Source organism: Oncorhynchus gorbuscha, linkage group LG17 (assembly GCF_021184085.1).
Source record: "Oncorhynchus gorbuscha isolate QuinsamMale2020 ecotype Even-year linkage group LG17, OgorEven_v1.0, whole genome shotgun sequence".
NCBI classification, from domain to species: domain Eukaryota; kingdom Metazoa; phylum Chordata; class Actinopteri; order Salmoniformes; family Salmonidae; genus Oncorhynchus; species Oncorhynchus gorbuscha.
Genome location: NC_060189.1, coordinates 49,219,251 through 49,240,354, shown reverse-complemented (window position 1 = coordinate 49,240,354; position 21,104 = coordinate 49,219,251). Strand labels below are relative to the sequence as shown.

Here is a 21,104-nt window from a genome sequence, read left to right as displayed (position 1 = left end):
ATAAAACTAGAGTGGCAGCTCGTAAGCAGTGTCCTATTTTCACTGGACGTGCCACCTTGTCTCAGACCTGTTGTTTCGACCCTGGGCCTCCTCTCCCTCCTCTCTCTCTCGACCTCTCTCGACCTCTGAATGCTCGAACTAGGAGGATTGGCTCCTAGTGAGTTGGCATGGCTCCAGCAGAATCCAACTGACACAGTACCTTACCAGCTGGAGATGGCTCCCAGGTTAGATAAGATTCAGGGGACCGTTGCTCTGAAGAAGGCCTATAAAGGTATCCAGAGCATGAGGAAAGCTGCGCCCCTGAGGTGAGGCTGGGTGGCCTCCCCGGTGTGAGGCGCATCCATGGCAGATGGCTGAGACCCTAGCTGGGTGGGAGTCCTAGGGCCTTACATGGCAGGGGACTCAAAGCAGCTGCTACTAAGGTCACAAACTGCGATTTGGAACCTAACTGGGCATGAGACATACGGTAGTGCCTCGGACTAGAACAGGACACTACGGGTCAACTGAAGCTGACACTGCTAACAGACTGTGGACCCATGGCACAGACTAGTGGGACAGGAGGCTGGTCAAGATACAGGGTGAGATGTTTTTCATCACCAATAAAATATCTGGAATTGGGGTTATGGTAATCTGTTCCAAGATATGTGGTTAAGGGAAACTGCTACCCCGAAAGAGCCAGAAAACACCAGGGGTGTATTCATTATGCCGATTATGTTGCAAAAGGCTTCTTAAGTGGAGCAAAAGGAACAAAGCGGGGCGGGACCTTCCTTAATTTGTCCAATGGAAACTCTAGTTTTGCTCTGTTTGGTTCTAAAAACGGTTAACGGTTTCCGTAATGAATTCACCCCTGTACGCCCCACCCAGTGTTCCACCCAATGACTGTGTTTGAAGGTTCCACCAGAGTTGAGAAATATTACATGAGTTCCTTAACATGTTTTTTAAAAAATACGTTTTTTGACGATGATTCTTATATTTGTGTTCACGTTTTGAAGCGAGTGTACTTTGTTGAACGTCTCTGGCCGCACACAGGTGGTACCAGTGAGTGGACTAGTTCTTTTTGCATGGACCGGATCCCCAGGTGGGTGGATATTTAATTTTAGGGCCCAATGAAGTCTACAATGTGCGCACCCCGCCCATTGATACAAGGTAAACGTTAGGTGGGAAGATTTGTAAAAAAATAAATAATAATGTTAACAAAAAACTGTGAAATCAATTGTGTTCCTGACATTTAATGCTAAGGCGAATAACTTTGATTGGGAAGGTGGTGGCTTTTTTAAGCAAAAGTAAATGTCCAGTCGGATGTTGAAGTTGTCAAGGTATAGAAGCCCAAGGAAATTGCGTCAGTTTTTCCTCAACATATTGATACAGGTTGGTTGATTGTATGGCTCATTAATTTACTAGCTATACGAGCGTAATAAAGTGTATTTTTATTGCAAAACTTGAGTTGATAAGCTGCTCAAGGCATCGACTCGCGGTCGACGGTCGTTAGCGCCGAGGTGGATCCGCCTGTCATTGTCGTGAGTGCGGTGTGTGATGCTGCACTTTAGCGCCAGGCTGTGCTGTGTTAGGCCGCTAGTAGCTTATTGTTGATTTTGCACTGACAGTGCTAAATGTGTAAAGTGTATAGTCATTGCAAATTGTGTAGTAGTAACTAATATCCCTCTAGCTTCGTGCCAAAGTTTGGATGGAAACGTTATTGCTCTTATCTTCTTGCTCTCGACAAGACTGGCTATGCCGTTAACGTTAGCTACTGTAACTAGTTTAGCTAATGCTACCTGTTTAGCCTATCTAGCGCGACGTTTGCAGGCTAGCTAGGAAGAAGATAAGTCTTGTTAAAATCACTAGCAGCAGTTGGTCTCCAACAACTTATCCAGCTTAGCTAGCTAGCTAAGTTGCTGATATGACTTGCTATATCAATTTACGCAATATGATACTGTTAACCAAAGACAGGCAGTTGACACTGACACACAGTGTCACTGATTGTCGCCCAAAGGCCGGTAGATGGCGATATCGAAATTATTCAATATCGTCATCTGCCGGCCTTTGGGTTATGCTGATTTGTAGTGACTGTCGAAACTGTTCTGACTTGACACTGACAGCATACGTGGTCTTCTAGTATGTATCCCAAGAATGTATGGATTAGTTGGCTAGTAAATAGTCTGTAGATTTTCCCATGCCATTTCCAGGTTGTCTTAATGTTTTTCACCTCCCTAGGCTCCAATCTACTAGCCTACTGTGGAGGCTCAGACTGTCGTAATGTCGGAGCCCAAGGCACTCACCCCGACTCCGGCTGGAGACACATACAAAGGATGGCTATTCAAATGGACAAATTACATCAAGGGCTACCAGCGACGATGGTTTGTCTTGAGCAACGGTTTACTATCCTACTACAGGTAAGAACGGGATGAGATGGGGTGGCATGATATAGTACCTCTTCGCATCCTCTGTAACAGATAAGACTAACAGTTACCAGCAATCTTTGCTGCCTGTAATTCAGGGCCGTTCCTGCTTGTAGGCATTCCTGCATCTGCAGGAACCCCTCTTTATACTTATATTGGTCAATTTTTAAGCTAGGACTCCAGTACACAGGCAGGAGGTAGGGTGCTCCAGTACAGTAGGTGGCGGTAATGCACCATAACATTGGATGCCAACCGCCAATTAACCCCACAGAAGAGGAGGCGGGGGCGACAACGTCGGTAGCTAGCTAGGACAAAGGTAGTCTGTGTCCTTCGCCTCTGCTTGTCTGGCACTGTTTTGCCGCAGTTCTGTAAACAACGGCGAGGGCAGGTGTTCGACAAGTGGGAATGAAGGACACTGTTCTAGCTAGTTAGTTGGCTAGCTAGGAATCCGGTACAGCAGGTGGGATAAGTAGCTAGCTAGCATACCAGTAGACAGTGTACTGCACCCCACCTGTTAGGCACTGCTTTCCAGCAGTTCTGTTAACAAGGGCAGGTGTTTGTGCCAGTGGGAGTGAAGGACACTGTGCAAGCTAGCTTGTTAGCTAGGAGGACTCTGGTACACAGCAGGCGGGGGCGATACCGGTAGCTAGGTCATAGGATACCGGTAGACAGTGTCCTTAGCCCCTGACAAACTCTGATAATACTTTTATTTTTTATTTGACCCACATTTTAATCGCCTAGACAATCAATGGAAATCCCAAATAACAAAAGTGTCACGCAAGCATGACGATGTCGTGCTCGAGGTGGGGGCATTCCTGCCGATGCCGTAATGCCCCCATGCAGAAACGTCCTGAATTGCGGGCCGCAATCACACGCTATTGGAAAAATCTAGAAGAATGTCATTGTTATCCAGGGATATGGCTAGGGTCATTTTTCCACTGTCAATGTATAGACAGTTATATTGTAGTTGTGATTTGCTCTGTGTTGTGTTGACATTTCTCCTGCACTATAAGGTGAATACAACTTGCTCCTTTTATATGCATATCATGAGTTTTGACTATGGCGCACAGTATCATAAAGAAATTGAAGCTAGAGGTCATCGTGGAGTCCCTGTTTAACTCTGCCATTTAATGGTGTCACAATATTGCATGACTCATCTTCGTTTTGCTTGCAACAAAGATGTGTGTCTGAATGCTTGGCCTGTTTTCGGCCCTGTGGAGGAGTCATGTCTTCACTGGGCTGTGTGATATGAGTCGTGTTTGTTTAATGAGTTTTGGAGACACATGTTGCTGTGTACCATTCACCTCCCACTCCAAGCATGCTGTGTGTTATGAACAGTACTGTTTGCCTAACAATTTAGAATCCGGTGACAAGCACTTTCACACACTTTATGTTCCTCTCTCTGAGTCTTGTTTTCTCTCAAATAACTTGCCAAGAGTGCATTTAGTGAGACATTTGCTCAAAGGTTTTTGCAATCATGTAAAATTGCCAAACCAGAAATCTGGAATGTTTTTCCAACGCTAGGCTAGATTGTCCCTGACATAGCATAGCTGTATTGGGCAGATTCCTTTGTTCCATATGAACAAATTAGTTAGGCAGCAATAGCCAATATTCCAGACTGGACCATCAGAGTCAGCTGGTTTCTATTGCCACACTTCCCTGTAATCTGAGTATTGGGTCCCCACTCCTCTTTTCTGGTGTAATCATAATGGTTCCTGGTTAAACTGGTTGTAATCAGAGACCTTTACCTAATGGAATGTAAAATAAAGCAATGTGGAACAGAGAGCATTGTTATCCAAAATTATTTTACTCCAACTAGCCTAAAGCTTCCTCAGTCTGAACATATTCCATAACCTCTTTCCCTGTTTCTGGTGTTAGCAGACCAACAGAAACAAGTTAGGCATAATTCAAGTGATGTCTTCATCTTGGCTTCCAGTAGGCTTAGAGAAGCTTCTGCCGTATTGCTTCCTATATGGTTCCATCAGATGAGCAAACACTGAAGAGGATCAGGTTAGGAGGCTAGGAGTTGTTTTCAGACCAGCCATACAAGCAGGAGTTGGAGCTGGTTCAGGAGTTGGAGCTGGTTCAGGAGTTGGAGCTGGTTCAGGAGTTGGAGCTGGTTCAGGAGTTGGAGCTGGTTAAACCCACCCTTCTCTCTCACTCTGTTTCTCCCCAGGACACAGGCAGAGATGGGCCACACGTGCCGGGGCACCATCAACCTGGCCACGGCCAACATCGCGGTGGAGGACTCGTGCAACTTTGTCATCTCTAACGGCGGGGCACAAACCTACCACCTGAAGGCCAGCTCTGAGGTGGAGCGGCAGCGCTGGATCACCGCCCTGGAGCTGGCCAAGGCCAAGGCTGTCCGCAATCAGGCCGAGTCTGGTGAGGGAGGGAGGATAGGAAAAGGAGGAGGGAGAGGAAGGGATTTGTCTGGGTAGAACGGTCTGTGATGGGTACAGAGAGGGAGGGAAAGGGAAGAAGGGTTGAAGGGTGTGTCTGTGTGGAGTGTATACTGTATGTGTTTGTTCATGTTCCTTTGAGAAAGAGGTGGTTATGGAGAGAGAACATTGTTTTTTTCTTCTCAAGAATTATGGTTTACTGTATAACCCCCAGTTAGAGTGAGGGGGTGGGGCTATCATTCTGACATCATATATTTTTTTCTTCTTCATATACTGTACCAGTCAAAAGTTTGGACACCTACTCATTCCAGGGTTTTTCTTTATTTTTACTATTTTATACGTTGTAGATAACATGGAATCATGTCGTAACACAAAAATATTTGAGATTCTTCAAAGTAGCCACTCTTTGCCTTGATAACAGCTTTGCACACTTGGTATTCTCTAAACCAGCTTCGTGAGGTAGTAGTCACCTGGAATGCATTTAAATTAACAGGTTTGCCTTGTTTAAAATTTAATTTGTGGAATTTCTTTCCTTAATGCGTTTGAGCCAATCAATTGTGTTGTGACAAGGTATGGGCTATCTTCTGAACACCACCACTATTTGGTAAAAGACCAAGTCCATATTATGGCAAGAACAGCTCAGAAATCAAAGAGAAACAACAGTCCATCATTACTTTAAGACATGAAGGTCGGTCAATCCGGAAAATATCAGTGCAGACGCAATAACCATCAAGCACTATGATGAAACTGGCTCTCATGAGGACCGTCACAGGAAAGGCAGACCTAGAGTTACCTCTGCTGCAGAAGGTAAGTTCATTAGAGATGCCTGCCTCAGAAATTGTAGCCCAAATACTTAGAGTTCAAGTAACAGACAGATCTCAACATCAACTGTTCAGAGGAAACTGCGTGAATCATGCCTTCGTGGTCAAATTGCTGCAAAGAATCCACTACTAAAGAACACCAATAATAACTTGCTTGGGCCAAGAAACACGAGCAATGAACATTAGAGCGGTGGAAATCTGTCCTTTGGTCTGATGAGTCCAGATTTTTGGTTCCAACCGCCGTGTCTTTGTGAGCCGCGGAGTAGGTGAACAGATCTCTGCGTATGTGGTTCCCACCGTGAAGCATGGAGGAGGTGGTGTGGGGGGACTTTGCGTATGACACTGGCTGATTTATTTAGAATTCAAGGAATACTTAACCAGCATGGCTACCACAGCATTCTGCAGCGATACACCATTCTATCTGATTTGCACTTAGTGTGACTATCATTTGTTTTTCAACAGGACAATGACCCAACAACGAGTCCTTCAAGACTGTTGGAAAAGCATTCCAGTTGAAGCTGGTTGAGAGAATACCAAGAGTGTGCAAAGCTGTCATCAAGGCAAAGGGTGGCTACTTTGAAGAGTCTAAATATTTGTATTTGTTTAACACATTTTTGGTTACTACATGATTCCCATGTGTTTTTCATAGTTTTGATGTCGTAACTATTATTCTACAATGTAGAAAAAGAAAGAACCCCTGGAATGAGCAGGTGTCCAAACTTTTGACTGGTACTGTATATTATAGTGTGTGTGTGTGTGTGTGTGTTAATCCCTTTCTTTTCTTCTTCTCCAGACGACTCTGGTGATGAGTGTCCCACGTCACCCCCTACCTCGGGACAGGGCGGAGGGGCTCGTAACTCTAACTCAGAGGTACAGTCCACACTACGCACTCTGGGCAGCAAGGTGGAAGACCTGAGCACCTGCAACGACCTCATCGCCAAGCACGGATCTGCCCTCCAAAGGTCAGAGGTCAACCCATCACGCTCACACAAACCTTACAATAAACAACTGGTTGAATCCCCATGTATAGACACCGATGGTAGTACAAGATAACTTTGCCCACATCCATAGAACACATCAATGGATGCAAAATGCTATTGTTTTGTTCTATCCTTACAAGCATATAGTAACTGGTTGGCCAACTAAGGGCTAAGATTTTGTTATGGACCAGATATGTGTCTTGGTTGCAGAGTCGTCTGAGTGAATAAACAAATTACAAACACTACATACAAAAGGGATGGGATGGGTTGAAGGCAGTGGTTGACTCTCCTTAGCTGTTCATCTGTCCTAGGTCCCTGTCAGAGCTGGAGGGGGTGCGGCTGGGAGGCGACACTGATGGCAAGATCCGGCAGGTGACGGAGAGAGCAACGTTGTTCCGCATCACCTCCAACGCCATGATCAACGTACGTGTTGTTATTGTTTTTGTAGTGTGCAAAGGACGACACTGGTTTACAAAGCGTCGTACATAGAATACAGTCGAGGTCTAATAAATCAGTGTAATAATTTAGTAAATACCTCGTTCTAGCTGAAGCCCACCGTACGAGCCATCTGTATCTTGACTGTTACACAAACATTTACAAGGCTTTGTAGTATAGTCTGAATGTTCTAAAAGCGTTTCTGTGACGTTTCCTTAACGTACCCCCCCCCCCTTCCCCGGGCATGCAGAGACTCCCTGGCCCAGACCCACCGTACTGTTTTTGTGTTTTTATAAAATGTTTCTCTAACCTTTCCCTAACATTTCTCCCCCCAGGCGTGCAGAGACTTCCTGTCCCTGGCCCAGGCCCACAGTAAACGGTGGCAGAAAGCCTTGCATTCGGAGCGGGACCAGAGGATAAGGCTGGAGGAAACATTGGAGCAGCTAGCCAAGCAGCACAACCACCTGGAGAGGGCCTTTAGAGGGGCCACCGTACTGCCCCTCTCCCAGAGCAACCCCGCCTTGGACAGCAAGAGTAAGGCATCACCTCTGACCCCGAACGATCTGTTACATTAAACTCTTTGAACCCCTGAACCTTAACGCCAATCTGGCTGTTAGCCTGCTAGTTAAGTCAACCGCTGAATCGATGACCTGCTCTCATAGTATTTTGTTTTCTCCCCCTCTCTCAGGTTCGGGCTCAGTAAAGGGTGACGCGAGCGACGAGGATGATGAGAACGAGTTCTTTGACGCTATGGAGGACCCGGCGGGGTTCATTACTGTACCGGCCGACCCCAAGTATCATAGGTCAGCACGCCTCTACCTCTTTCTTTTATTTTTGCTCTCCGTTTCCCGCTCTTCTTTTTCTCTCGCTCAACCTCCTTTTTAACAATACAAATGGCATGGCATTTTATGAGCGATTTTTAAACTGAGCTTTTAGAAGGCAAACTGTAATTGGTAAGATGCATTTATTTTTCTCCTATATATATCTCTGTTTCTTTCTCCTCCACCCAGAAGGTCAGGAAGTAACGTCAGTGGTTTCAGCACTGAGACTGGGATTGATGACCAATCAGTGAGTGTGTAAATGTGTTTAGAAATGTATTTATTTATTTTTTATTACTTGCTTTACGGTACATAGGCTGTCCCTTGAAAAAAAAAAAGTGTTTGTGTTCTGCCCTCTTCTTTGGCCGCCCACAGCTTTGTGACGAGCAGTCGTTGGGGTCCAATCCGGAGTCGCCGCAGTCCCTGGAGGTTGAGCCAGTGAGGAAGAGGCGGACCAAAATCCCAGACAAGCCCAACTATTCTCTGAACCTCTGGAGCATCATGAAGAACTGCATCGGCAAGGAGCTCTCCAAGATCCCCATGCCTGTAAGAAACACGTGTGGTGTGTGTGTGTGTGTGTGTGTGACTAGACTACTGCAGCACACTCTAAGCATTGCTTTCAGCTCTGTGCATTGTATTGAACGAGGGCAATGGGAGAGAACATCTTTCTGGAATGAAATGCATCGACAGGTAACTGCCAAAAATAAAGGAAACACTACTTGAGTAAATTAGGGATACAAAGTATATTGAAAGCAGGTGCTTCCACACAGCATGGTTCCTGAGTTTATTAAGCGGTTAAGGAGCATAGGGGGTTTAAAGTGTGTGTGAGACCGCGTTTTCCATCAACAAAACACTGAATGTTGGAATGTTTCATGGAACGATAGTGTTGCATCCCTCCAATAGAGTTCCAGACACTTGCAGAATCAATGCTAAGGCGCATTGACACTTCATGTCAGTGTTTCCTTTATTTTGGCAGTTACCTGTATTTTTTTCCTTAACTCGTCCATTGTAAGTTTCCTTTCTCTCCCCCTTTTCTCCCCTTCTCAGGTGAACTTCAACGAACCAATTTCCATGCTCCAGCGTCTATCCGAGGACTTGGAGTACTACGAGCTCCTAGACAAGGCAGCTAAATGCCAGAGCTCTCTGGAGCAGCTGTGCTACGTGGCTGCCTTCACCGTATCATCCTACTCCACTACGGTCCACCGCACAGGGAAACCCTTCAACCCCCTACTGGGGGAGACCTACGAACTGGACCGGCTGAGGGAGAGCGGCTACCGCTCACTGTGTGAACAGGTAATAAAGGGAGAGGAGGGGGGGGGCAAGGGGTAGGAAAGAGAGGAAATTGGAAAAACAGAAGGGGGAGTGAGGGATACAGGTTCAAATGGCTAAGAGGGAGGGGGCAGAGAGAGGGAGTATTCGAAAATAAGCTTTGCATCTACAGTGGCTATATATGTTTTTAAAACCAATACACTTTCAATAAACCACAAATTGACATCGCAATAATTTTGATCGTATCAATCCGGTTTATTACAACGAGGAGACCCCTCCAGAACAAAAGCAGAGAAGGCCCTTAAGCATTAATCTCACAGCATCAAATGTTCTGTAAACACCAGCCCGAAAGGCTAGCAGGAAGTCGCTGCTACAGTGTCACATATATTATTGCTGTCCTAGAATCCAGTCTGGCGTCAAACATTAACCATAACATTCAACACTGGCAGACATTCGATACTGGCAGTTAAACAGGTCAAAGGTAAGAAGATAAGTACTTGGTTACAACAGATAAATTTAAACTCACAAGTGACAACTACTTAATTAGATATATTACTTAAACATACAGTACCAGACAAAGGTTTGGACACCTCATTCAAGGCTTTTTCTTTATTTTGACTATTTTCTACATTGTAGAATAATAGTAAAGAAATCAACACTATGAAATAACACATGGAATCATGTTGTTACCAACAAAGTGTTAAACTAAATATATTTGAGATTCTTCAACGTATCCACCCTTTGTCTTGATGATGCTGAGCACTTGTTGGCTGCTTTTCCTTCACTCTGCGGTCCAACTCATCCCAAACCATCTCAATTGGGTTGAGGTTGGGAGATTGTGGAGGCCAGGTCATCTGATGCAGCACTCTATCACTCTCCTCCTTGGTCAAATAGCCCTGACACAGCCTGGAGGTGTGTTGGGTAATTGTCCTGTTTGCAGCAATTCAACCATGAAGGCCTGATCCACACAGTCTTCTCTGAACTGTTGATGTGTCTGTTCCTTGAACTCTGAAGCATTTATCTGGGCTGCAATTTCTGTGGCTGGTCATTTTAATGAACTTATCCTCTGCAGCAGAGGTAACTCTGGTTCTTCCTTTCCTGTGGTGGTCCTCATGAGAGGCAGTTTCATCATAGCGCTTCATGTTATTTTTTTTGCGACTGTACTTGAATAGATTTTCAAAGTTCATGAAATTTTCCAGATTGACTGACCTTCATGTCTTAAAGTAATGACGTATTTGCTTTTATGAGCTGTTCTTGCCATAATATAGACTTGGTCTTTTACCAAATAGGGCTATATTCTGTATACTCCCCCTACCTTGTCACAACACAACTGATTGGCTCAAACGCATTAAAGGAAAGAAATTCCACAAATAAACTTTTTTTAGCAAGGCACACCTGTTAATTGTAACCCATTCAAGGTGACTACCTCATGAAGCTGGTTGAGAAAATGCCAAGTGTGTGCAAAGCTGTCAAGGCGAAGGGTGGCTACTTTAAAGAATCTTAAATATATAAAATATATTTTGATTTGTTTAACTTTTTTGCTTACTACATGATTCCATATGTGTTATTTCATAGTTTTTGATGTCTTCATTATTATTCTACAATGTAAAAATGAAGAAAAACCCTGCAATGAGTAGGTGTCCAAACATTTCACTACATTTATATTACATTTAAGTCATTTAGCAGACGCTCTTATCCAGAGCGACTTACAAATTGGTGCATTCACCTTATGACATCCAGTGGAACAGCCACTTTACAATAGTGCATCTAAATATTTTAAGGGGGGGGGTGAGAAGGTACTAGTACTAGTACACTAGTACTGTACATGGTTAATTCCTGTTTCCCTTCCCCAAGGGAATGCATCTGTCTGTCTCTCCCCGCACATACAATTATGTTTATTACATATCAATCCATATCAACAGTAAATCAAATACAGGAAAATAATGACTCATATCATTTCCCATTACAATTCTCACAGTACATTTACAGGGAAGGCATTGATGGGTAGTGGTACCTCTAGAAACAGCCAGTTAGTCAGAGAACTGTCAAGAGTTCCAGCGCTGTCTATCACCTGTGGTGCTGAAACGTTCCCTTCTGCTGTAGCACATTCCAACAGTACGCCACATAATACCCATAAAACCACGGAAATGGTTCCAATGGTTTTTCCGCCATTCATTTTTCACATTGTGTATTTTACAAAATAAATTGAATTGTGTGTGGTGTGGGCTTACCTTTTACGTGATGTTTTTGATAGCCATGAGTTTTATCAATACATTTGCCTCAATTGACAAAAAAATTATTGCTATGCTAATTATTGCTAAAGTTACCTTGTCCAAGACATTTGCGCGGTTATCAACACGTCACGCCAGGGTAAGCCTACACAAAACACAAACCTTATGAATTCGTTCTAAAATCCAAATGGAAAAATGAATGTTCAGAAAAAACGATTGGAACCATTTCCTGTTTTTATGACTCATACTGTGGTACTCAATTCCCTGGGAGGGAAAGCGAGGAAAACGGAGAGGAATACACCCTAGTGTCAGCTGTGAGAAACAACGTCTCTCTTTATTCACACACTTACACTTTACATAAATTTTTACATATGTTGTTTTAGACCAGCACAACCACATCTGACTCAAATAATCGGCTAATCATCAAGCCATTAATTAGTCGAATCGGGTGTTTTTAGTGCAAAGTTAAAATAAAAATGGTACTCTGTGGGTCCCCAGGACCGGAGTTGCAAAACACTGTGCTTAGTGACTCAATTGTAATATCGCCCTACCCAATCCTCCTCCATCCAGGTGAGTCACCACCCGCCTGCAGCGGCTCATCATGCCATCTCAGAGAGAGGCTGGACCCTCCGACAGGAGATCTCCCTCGCCAGCAAGTTCAGGGGAAAATACCTCTCCATCATGCCTCTGGGTAAGGCAGTGTGAGGACTGATAGTTGCCAGCCAATGTTTTCATCACGCTCAATCTTTGTTTGTTTAGTTGGCATTTGACATGTTTACTGTGGTGTAACTGTCTTCCACAGGCTCTATCCAATGTATGTTTGAGAAGAGCAACAATCACTACTCGTGGAAGAAAGTTACTACAACAGTACACAACATCATTGTGGGCAAATTGTGGATCGACCAGGTAAGAAAAATATCACACAAGATGGCTATATCTGTTAAAGTGACATTATCATGCCACAATCTTTGGAATAGACATATGCAGAACCTACTGTGGGTGTTAGGAGATTTTAGACCAATCCCAAAAAACATTCAAGATGTGTTTTGTTGATCTACACACACAAAGAATTCCATTTTCTCTCTCTGTTTTTTTCAGTCGGGCGAGATAGATGTGGTGAACCACCGGACCGGCGACCGCTGCCATCTCAAGTTCGCCCCGTACAGCTACTTCTCCAGAGACGTGGCCAGGAAGGTGACTGGTGTGGTGGCAGACAAGGAGGGTAAGGCCCACTATGTGCTGTCAGGGACATGGGATGAGAAGATGGAGTTCTCCAGGGTGATGCAGAGTAATAAGGGCGAGAACGGCACCGAGGGCAAACAGAAGACCGTCTACCAGACACTCAAAGCCAAGGAGCTCTGGAAGAAGAACCCACTACCGTGAGTAGAGGGTGGGGGTGGGTGAGGGTGTGTTTAAATTTTTTTTTAAACATTTTTTAAATTGCGCTGAAGTGCAGCAAATGAAAAAGACATTTGGTGTGTCAAAGAACACGGCTTTTTCAATCATCTCACCTCTGTTGTTTGGTCTCTCGCTCTCTCTCTCTCATTTCCCTTCTTTATTTCCCATCCTCTCATCTGCAGTGAGGGTGCGGAGACCATGTACTACTTCTCGTCGCTGGCGCTGACGCTCAACGAGCCCGAGGAGGGCGTGGCGCCCACCGACAGCCGGCGACGGCCCGACCAGCAGCTGATGGAGGCGGGCCGGTGGGACGAGGCCAACGCAGAGAAGCAACGGCTGGAGGAGAAGCAGAGGAGCGTCCGCCGCGAGAGGGAGCGAGAGGCCCAGCAGGCAGCCAACCTGCCTGAGGAGGGGGCAGAGGGGGTGGAAGTAGCGGAGGACGGTGAGAAAGAGGGAGGGGGGCGAGGGAAGGAGGTGCAAGAAGGGCTATATCCCAGTTTATCTCCTTCCTTCCAAGGTGTTCACTTTCCTGTACTTATTTGAAAGGAAATGACTGGTATAAGAAACATGGTGGAGACACCACTAACCTATGTCTCACCAATCCAATATTTGAAGTAGTAAACAAGTGTACAATTGAGGATATTATTGGGACATGCCCAAGATGGGAGCAAGATCCATTTCTTGTGCTTGTAAGCAAGTACTCACCATTAACTTGAATGAGGAGTCTGGTCTCTTTGGCTTCTATTGTAGTTAGAGGAAAAGGAGATGGAGGCAGGTTGGAGGAAAGACAAAGTGAGTGTGTCGTCCCAAAGCTGTTGTGTTCATAGTCTACCTGTCTGTCCCTTTCTCCTCTTGTATATATCTCTGTCTTTCACACATCTGTCTGTCTCTCTGTCCCCCAAGCTGTCATTGAGGACTCTTTCATCACTGACTCGCCTTTGAAAAGCAAGTACTCCTCTCTTCCCCCTATTGTCTCACTACCTTTACTATCACACACACACAATCCGTTCCACTTTTCACACGGTAGGTGTATGTAATAATTCTGACGAGCCATCATATCCCACTTTCTTTATTCATCTATCCATCCTTGGTTTGTGCTGTGTTCTGCCGATGCAGTGGAGATTGGCACGGAAGCGAGCCAGGCTTCGGACGAAAGCAAGTACCACAAACTCCCCCCTTTCCTCCGTCCATCTGTGTCCTTATAGCACACGCCCTCGTTTTCTCCACCCTTTCGCTCTCTTATTCCCTCTCCTTCATCCTGCTATCACTTTCCGTTTAGTGTGTGTATACAAAGGTAGTTGGCTAGCTTTTTTTGTGTCGCAAATATGCTTGTCAATCAATACAGTGTTCATTAGTGCACAATGTAACAAAATGTTTTGCAACAAAACTCTTATTTGACAAGTTCAGGTAGTCCCTTCTTGTTTTGGAATGTTTGTCTACCTAAAATGTCTAGTGAATACGACCCAGATTTCCAGGCTATGCCTAGAAATGACTTATTGTGCTGTGAAATTCACCTTTGAATTCTAATACTCGAGGAATGTTTAAATTGATATGCAGCAATGTCCTGTGGTAGCAAACAGCTCAGTAGCGTAGTTAAAATAGGCTAGCTTTAATTTTTCACATCACACCAGTAAGTATCATAGTATATTAAATACATTTATTTGGTTAGGTTGCAGGTCCCCCCCCCCCCCTTCTTTTCATAATTTCATTCCTTTGTCAATTTTTCATGTTCCTCTCTCCCCCTTCAGCGGACCCTGACGATTCTCCACCTCACACTCCAAGCAAGTAGCCCTCTACTCTTTTCCTCTCTATCCCTGTTTTTCTATCCGCACACTCACATACTCATCTGTCAGTCTTCCCTTTTGCAGCCCCACGTGGTCCGCCCCTCTCAGAGTATCAAAGCAAGTATTCATTGTTCGGGACACACACACCATGATTTAATTCTCGCACCTATTTAGATACAATTTCCACATCAGCCATCATTCCACCATCCCTCATATTTCCATTTGTCCCCCCCCCCAGTCGATGACATGGAAGGTCATTATGGAGCTGCTGTCAAAAGCAAGTAACACCAGTGCTGTTCTTTCTCTCTCTCCTTCTGTCTCTTTCTCTGTTGTTATTTGTCTGTAGTTTGTCTCCTTCCTCTTAGAAGCTCTAGTAGTTGCAGAGAAATACTAGTTCCCAAAGTCTTGCGGTGGTCGTATGTCAAATCTTGTAGCACTAGAAATGATAACTCTGGTAACTATTGTAGCTAGACACCACCATACTGCTGCAATGTTGTCCTTGTCATCCTATTGTTCTAATGTTCTGCTTCTCCAGGATCATACCAAAGAGGGATGAGCCAATACTGTCATAATCATTGCTCAAGCAGTGACTGAAAAACTCCTGACCTCATCCTTCTTTTATATGGTCTTGATGCAGAAGTCCCTGTCCCAAAGCTTCCATGGCAGGTCCTCAACATCTATGGTTCTTTCAATGGATTAAATGTCTTTCTTTTTCTCTTATTCCCGTCAGGCGTCCACCAGGACAACTATGAGGCGATGTGGTTCGAGCGGACCGAGGATGCCGTCACGGGAGAGTCCATGCACGTCTACAAGGGGGGCTACTGGGAAGCGAAGGACCACGGCAGCTGGGACGTGTGCCCCGATATATATTGACCCCCCCCCCCCCATCAGCGAATTGTACTAACCCAGGCATTTGGAATATGGAAGGCCACAAGCTGCCCTCTTTCCCCAATTGAAGAAGGGGCAACCTGGGTATCGACCCTGTTTAACCCCAATCCTCCCTCTTTCAGGATAGATTTTGGGTTGTAATGCCCCCAACCTCTCCCCTATCACTCTCTGTGGGGATGGTGTGCACAGGGGCAGTGAGACCCTGCAGGACAGTGCAACTGGACAGGGGGACAGACCTGTTTTCTTCTGCCTTTATCTTCTGTGTAGGGTCCGTTTCTCCTAGATGTTGATCTGGGGTCCGTTTTGCATTTCCCACCATTGGGGGAGCCGAAGCTGATCCTAGATCTGTAGCTAGGGAAAACGTCACCCCCGTCGCTTCAGCTTCACTACAATGATTAGATATCTCCCCTTAGAGCCACTGTCTAGGCCTTTGTCTTTCTCTGTCTCTTCCTTTGCCGGTCTCTTTCTCTCACACTTCATCTCTTACTATGTTAGTCTGTGGAAAAGACTGGGGGCAGATAGGTGGTCTGGTTGATAGATTCTAGCGATTTAACACTAACTCTACCTTGTTCCTCTTCCAAAGGATATGGACAGTTTTGAGTATGTGAAGAGGGTTATAATAGCAATGGGTTGGTGCTTATGTCTGTTTTGAGGCTGCCAGATTTTCAATGTTTCACAAATGCTGTAAAGAGGTGTGTGTCCTCCAGAACTTGGTGACATCACATTAGGTCCTCTGCTGCTTGGCACTTGGATAATTTGGGCTTGGAGCCTGTTTTCCATCTCAAAGCAGCGTAATGGTCTAAATGAAGGATGTATCGCCATAATACTATTTAAACAGTTCCTACTACGCCCTACATCCCAAAGATAACTTCCACCTCTTCCAACAGCAAAGCAATCTAGCGTAGCTGTAGTTTTTTAAAAATAGGATTAGTGTGTGGAGCAGACTTGATCGTAACATATTGGAATAGTGGCCTAGTACTTTACTGGGTGGATGTGTCCAAAATAGCATCCTATTCCCTATATAGTGCACTTCTTTCGACACCTTATAGGCAGTGTTCAAAAGTAGTGCACTATAAATTAATAGGGATTCAAGGTGTGTGAGGCCACTCTTCGTCTACATGAACTAAAGTGTGTGTACAGTGCTAGTACACAAATGTGAGCTTGAGTGCAAGGTTTGAGTTCCAAAAATAAATCTTATTTTCAAGTGTACTTAATGTGAGTGTGAGGAAAAATGAAACAGATTGCTAATATTTGTATATATCAAATGAAGTAATAATTAGTGCGTTATGGTCAGAACATGAGTTTCTCCTAAAACTGGATTGTCCGTTAAGTCATTTGTTTGATCACTTCTGTGTTGTCCTAATCCCTGGCCCTGTACAACATGACTGAACAGTTGTCCCAAGTTTGTTTGCACAAGTTACACTGCTGTGAAGACCAATGGTTGTGAAAAAAGTGCAAATACAAAAATTGCTTCACAAAAATATCAGTATCAAAACCATTCATGCGTTGTACCAATTTGCCATATTGGTTGTCTTTATTTTCAATAATTCTGTCCTGTTTCTCCATTCATCATACTTTCCAATCTTTTTATGCTCATTCATTCTCTTATGGATCTTGGTCAGTGCACTGTGAGAGTAACAGCATCGCAGGGTGATTGTAATAAAGCCTGACTGGAGAAGTGCAAACTTGCTTTATAACATTATTCCTCTAATGCAACACACTAATAAAGTGGGCAAAAAGCATAATCTAATGACCCCACAAAGGTTGGGATGTGATATAAATGTGGTTTGTTTAATGGAACATTGCATTACAAGTTGATAAGAGTTCCAGCTTACATTTGGATTTCCACAAGAGACAGGAGGCACATTTTGCGTCGGCAATGCTCCACAGCTGGTTAATTGTTTTTAAAGGGTTTGCTGCTCATGCTCTCCAGTCCCAACAGCCTCACACAGTTAGCATAGCCATGTCAGCCCTAGGCACATCCGAAAGATGAAGTAATATGGTCAATTCCACCTAGCCTATTGATGGAAAGATCGCCTTGTTATCCTGGCGGAACTGCAACACCGGGTCATTGCATGTAGCAGATGACCAGTTCTCTCATATCTACATGGGGTGCTTCTGAATGTCCCATCAGTCAACTTGAGCACTCCCTCTACTTGTCCCCTTTGCCACCTTTCTGTGCAGCTTTTGGGTTCCTGGGCCGTGATTTCTGCAGCATGGTGAGTGTGTCCCTCTTCTCAATCTTCGTTGTGTTCCGGATCTGGGATAGAGACGTCACAAAAAATAAGATGTAGCTTTTAGCCTGGGGCTAAATAGTATCACGTGTCAGGACTGATTTAGGATCCTTATTGCCTTTTAGATCAAGAATAATGATAACATGTACATGGGGAAACCTGATCATAGAACGTGACAATTGACACATATAGCCCCTGAAGTCAGCAATAGAGATCTGCATGGCTCACGTAGGTTACAGTGAGAAACAAAGACGCCATCATTTGGGATCACGTGGGGCTGCGTGTATTGACTTACCACTTGCACAACTTCGGCCTTCCTCTCATTCTCAGCTCGCCTTTTCAAGTTATCCTCATGCCGCTTCCTCTTTTCCTGTATGGGATGAAAGATACCCAAACAGTTACATCATTAGGGGATGCCTAAATAATCAGTTGCACTGCCAACCTCTGTGTTAAAGAACCGGGAACTCAAAAATACGAGATCGAGTCAGTCAGTGCTCTAGAAAGAGGCCAGAGTTCAACCCTCCCCCCCAAGTTACCAGTTGTCTTGAATGCAGTTTCCAGTTTTGAACGCGGTTTAATCCCTACTTCTTAAGATGTTAGTGCACTCATGTGAACAGGTGACAGACCTCTTTATCCCTGGCTTTGTCCTCCTTCAGTTGCAGGTGTAACGGATGTGAAACGGCTAGCTTAGTTAGCGGTGCGCGCTAAATAGCGTTTCAATCGGTTACGTCACTAGCTCTGAGACCTTGAAGTAGTAGTTCCCCTTGCTCTGCAAGGGCCGTGGCTTTTGTGGAGCGATGAGTAATGATGCTTCGTGGGTGACTGTTGTCGATGTGCAGAAGGTTCCTGGTTCGCGCCCGGGTATGGGCGAGGGGACGGTTTAAAATTATACTGTTACACAGGGAATATTTTTAACAGCTCCTTCTCTCGCTTGGCTGCCATCTTCTCCCAGGAGGAGCACAGTGGATTGTCTCTTACAAGGGCAGAGAACCTGAAAAACAAGGTACATATAAAAAGGTACATTTCATAATTTATGGACACCATAGGCACAGTGTTTGCATTGGCTGGGCTGACTAGTAATAGCATATGCAAGCAGTTAATATTGTAGGCTATTGCCCCTACTGACCTTTGCTTGTTGCGGTCCTTCCATACCCGTCCGGATTTCGGTTTCCCCAAAGGTATCAGGTCAAGTTTCTCATGACTCTGAACGAGTCCTCTTTTTGGCTGTTTTATTTGGGCGGTCCGGAACCGTCTCCATTGGTACGGGACCAACCTTGTTTTCCTTCTCGGTGCAATGATGTGACACAGCTTGAATAAATGTACCTAATGATTTCCCTACAGGTTTGTCTGATTTGACTGGTTTTGGGTATGCCTCAGCTGTTGCCAATGCACTTGATTTGGACTCCCTGCTTTGAAGTGTTTTCGAAAGAGCCTCTACGCAGGGGTCCCCAAACTTTTTCCTGTGAGGGCCACATAACTTTTCCCTTCTCTGATGGGGGGCCGGTGTCAGTTTGTAACAGAAAAAGTGTGACGATCGTAGGGGAGCTTAAAAAATTTATTGTTTTCCAGAAAGCCACACATAACCAAATAACCCTTTCCAGGTTCTTTACAGAAAAAAAGTCAGGAAACAAATAATAACACTATTAATGAAATAAATAATAACTAAATAACCCTCTCTGAGTTCTTCACAGAAAAAACAGGAAATAAATAATAACTAAATAACTCTCTCTGGGTTCTTCATAGAAAAAAAAGCCATGGAACATTAACTTTCTGTCGTGCCATGCACAATCTTAACAGATAAAAGTTCAGCTCAGTTGTCAGAGCAGAATCTCTCTGACACATGAGCAGTCTCTTAAAGTTCTTGTGTTCCTTCCTTATAATCCTTTTGTAGGTTCCAGTAGGCTTGTAGACACCGCTGTTTGCAGCTCTCTCTCATCAACTTCCCTGTGAAAACCACAAAAGAAGCAGGTTGAGAAACTGAACTAAGTGATACAGCACCTACACAGCACAATACATTTCACTACCAGTATGGTTGTAAAGATGGATTTTATCCCAGTAGATTTTATTATGATTATATTTGTTTATGCTCAGAATGACTCATTCAAGTCAAAAAAGTGAGCTTACCTATGTATGTTCATCAGTGTGAACTGTGGGCCTGCATCTGGCTGGTGAGAAGTTGAATATCAGGTTCCATTCTAGTTACAGCCAGTCTCAAGCACTGATGCAAATGTTCATCTGTCAATCTTGATCTCATCGGGGTTTTCAGCAGTTTCATGCGAGAAAAGGTTTTCTCGCAGATATACGTGCTGCCAAAAACTGTGGACATTTTCATTGCGTGTTTTTTGATGTTTGGATATGTGTCGTTTGGGAGGGCGGCATAGAAGTCAATGAGACTGTTGGGCTTGAATGCGTCTTTCAGAACATCACAGTTCTGTAACTCAGCCAACTCAAACTGATATGAAGGCTGTGCTTCATCAATGTCGGCAACAAAGGGGTTCTGAAAAAGACGGATTTCTTTTGCATGAACATGTAGTTCACTGAATCGCACACCGAACTCCGCCTTCAGCATTTCCAGTGCTTCCACGCACTTTTCAGCTGGGAAAGGGACCGCTGGGTTCTCTGTCGACAGGTTTTGGGTAGCAGGAAGATGGACGAAGTTGCGCTTTTTCACTTGTTCCAAAAGCAGCGCTATTTTCACCTCAAATGCTTTTATGTGTGAATACATGTCGCAAATGAGTTTCCCCTCGCCTTGTAGCTGCAAGTTAAGGCTGTTAAGTATTTCTGTCACGTCTGTTAAAAATGCGAGGTGCCATTTCCATTCTGGGTCGATCAGCTCTGGGACCGTTTTGTCTTTTAAATGAAGAAATGCGTTAATTTCGGGTAGCAGCTCGTAAAAACGCCTCAAAACTCTGCCCCGGCTCAGCCATCGGACCTCTGTGTAGTACAGCACATCTCCGTGCGTAGACTCCAGTTCAGACAGGAATTCTTGGAACTGCCTGTGTTTAAGTCCCTTTGCTCTGATGAAGTTTATGCACGACACCACAACCTTCATTACAGAATCCCACGTCAACACTTTGCAGCACAGTGCTTGCTGGTGAATTAGGCAGTGGACTCGTAGCGGGGCGGTGAGACCCCTTTTTTCCAACTCCCGGTTCATGCGTCCTATTAGACCGCGAGTTTCGCACACCATGCTAGGAGCCCCGTCAGTCGTGATGCTAGCTAGCTTTGACCAGTCCAGGTCCAACTTCTCCATGGTTTGGCACACTTTGTCAAAAATATACTCTCCCGTTGTAGTCCCTTTGAGACTTTGGAGGGCTGCCAGCTCCTCGCATATCTCAAAGTTTGCGCTAACTCCACGAATAAAAATGAGCAGTTGCGCTGTGTCTTGCACGTCCGTGCTCTCATCCAGTGCTAATGAAAAAAAGTCAAATTCTTTCGTCTTCTG

The 21,104-nt window shown here is 44.6% G+C and overlaps 1 protein-coding gene and 1 long non-coding RNA gene across 11 annotated transcripts; one reads left to right on the top strand and one right to left on the bottom strand.

The window, feature by feature from the left end:
* Positions 1-860: 860 nt before the first annotated feature.
* On the top strand, positions 861-17,110 carry LOC124002152 (oxysterol-binding protein 1-like). Of its 9 annotated transcripts, none has more exons than XM_046309469.1 (20): positions 861-1,078; positions 2,215-2,393; positions 4,576-4,784; positions 6,416-6,584; positions 6,914-7,025; positions 7,373-7,571; positions 7,726-7,840; positions 8,051-8,105; positions 8,231-8,401; positions 8,903-9,148; positions 11,926-12,046; positions 12,158-12,261; positions 12,454-12,734; positions 12,936-13,195; positions 13,657-13,698; positions 13,870-13,908; positions 14,502-14,534; positions 14,622-14,654; positions 14,776-14,814; positions 15,268-17,110. In XM_046309469.1, exons 2-20 carry the CDS (start codon positions 2,257-2,259, stop codon positions 15,408-15,410), a joined length of 2,508 nt encoding a protein of 835 aa, XP_046165425.1. In that variant the 5' UTR covers positions 861-1,078; positions 2,215-2,256; the 3' UTR covers positions 15,411-17,110. The 9 variants fall into 9 exon arrangements, with proteins under 9 accessions (XP_046165425.1, XP_046165421.1, XP_046165423.1 ...); XM_046309465.1 differs by having other exon boundaries at positions 8,048-8,105; XM_046309467.1 differs by having other exon boundaries at positions 861-1,146; positions 8,048-8,105.
* LOC124002155 lies at positions 17,099-19,213 on the bottom strand. Of its 2 annotated transcripts, none has more exons than XR_006832918.1 (4): positions 18,786-19,213; positions 18,196-18,650; positions 17,955-18,029; positions 17,099-17,685 (listed from the first exon to the last, which is right to left on the bottom strand). It is a non-coding gene; the product is annotated as an uncharacterized LOC124002155 (long non-coding RNA). The 2 variants fall into 2 exon arrangements; XR_006832919.1 differs by having other exon boundaries at positions 18,286-18,650.
* Positions 19,214-21,104: the final 1,891 nt, after the last annotated feature.

Coding starts and splice junctions, on each gene's coding strand:
- LOC124002152 (XM_046309465.1), top strand. CDS start 2,257: ATGTCGGAGCCCAAGGCACTCACCCCGACTCCGGCTGGAGACACATAC. Junction 6,585..6,913: donor CACGGATCTGCCCTCCAAAG/GTCAGAGGTCAA, acceptor CATCTGTCCTAG/GTCCCTGTCAGAGCTGGAGG. Junction 7,026..7,372: donor CCTCCAACGCCATGATCAAC/GTACGTGTTGTT, acceptor TTCTCCCCCCAG/GCGTGCAGAGACTTCCTGTC.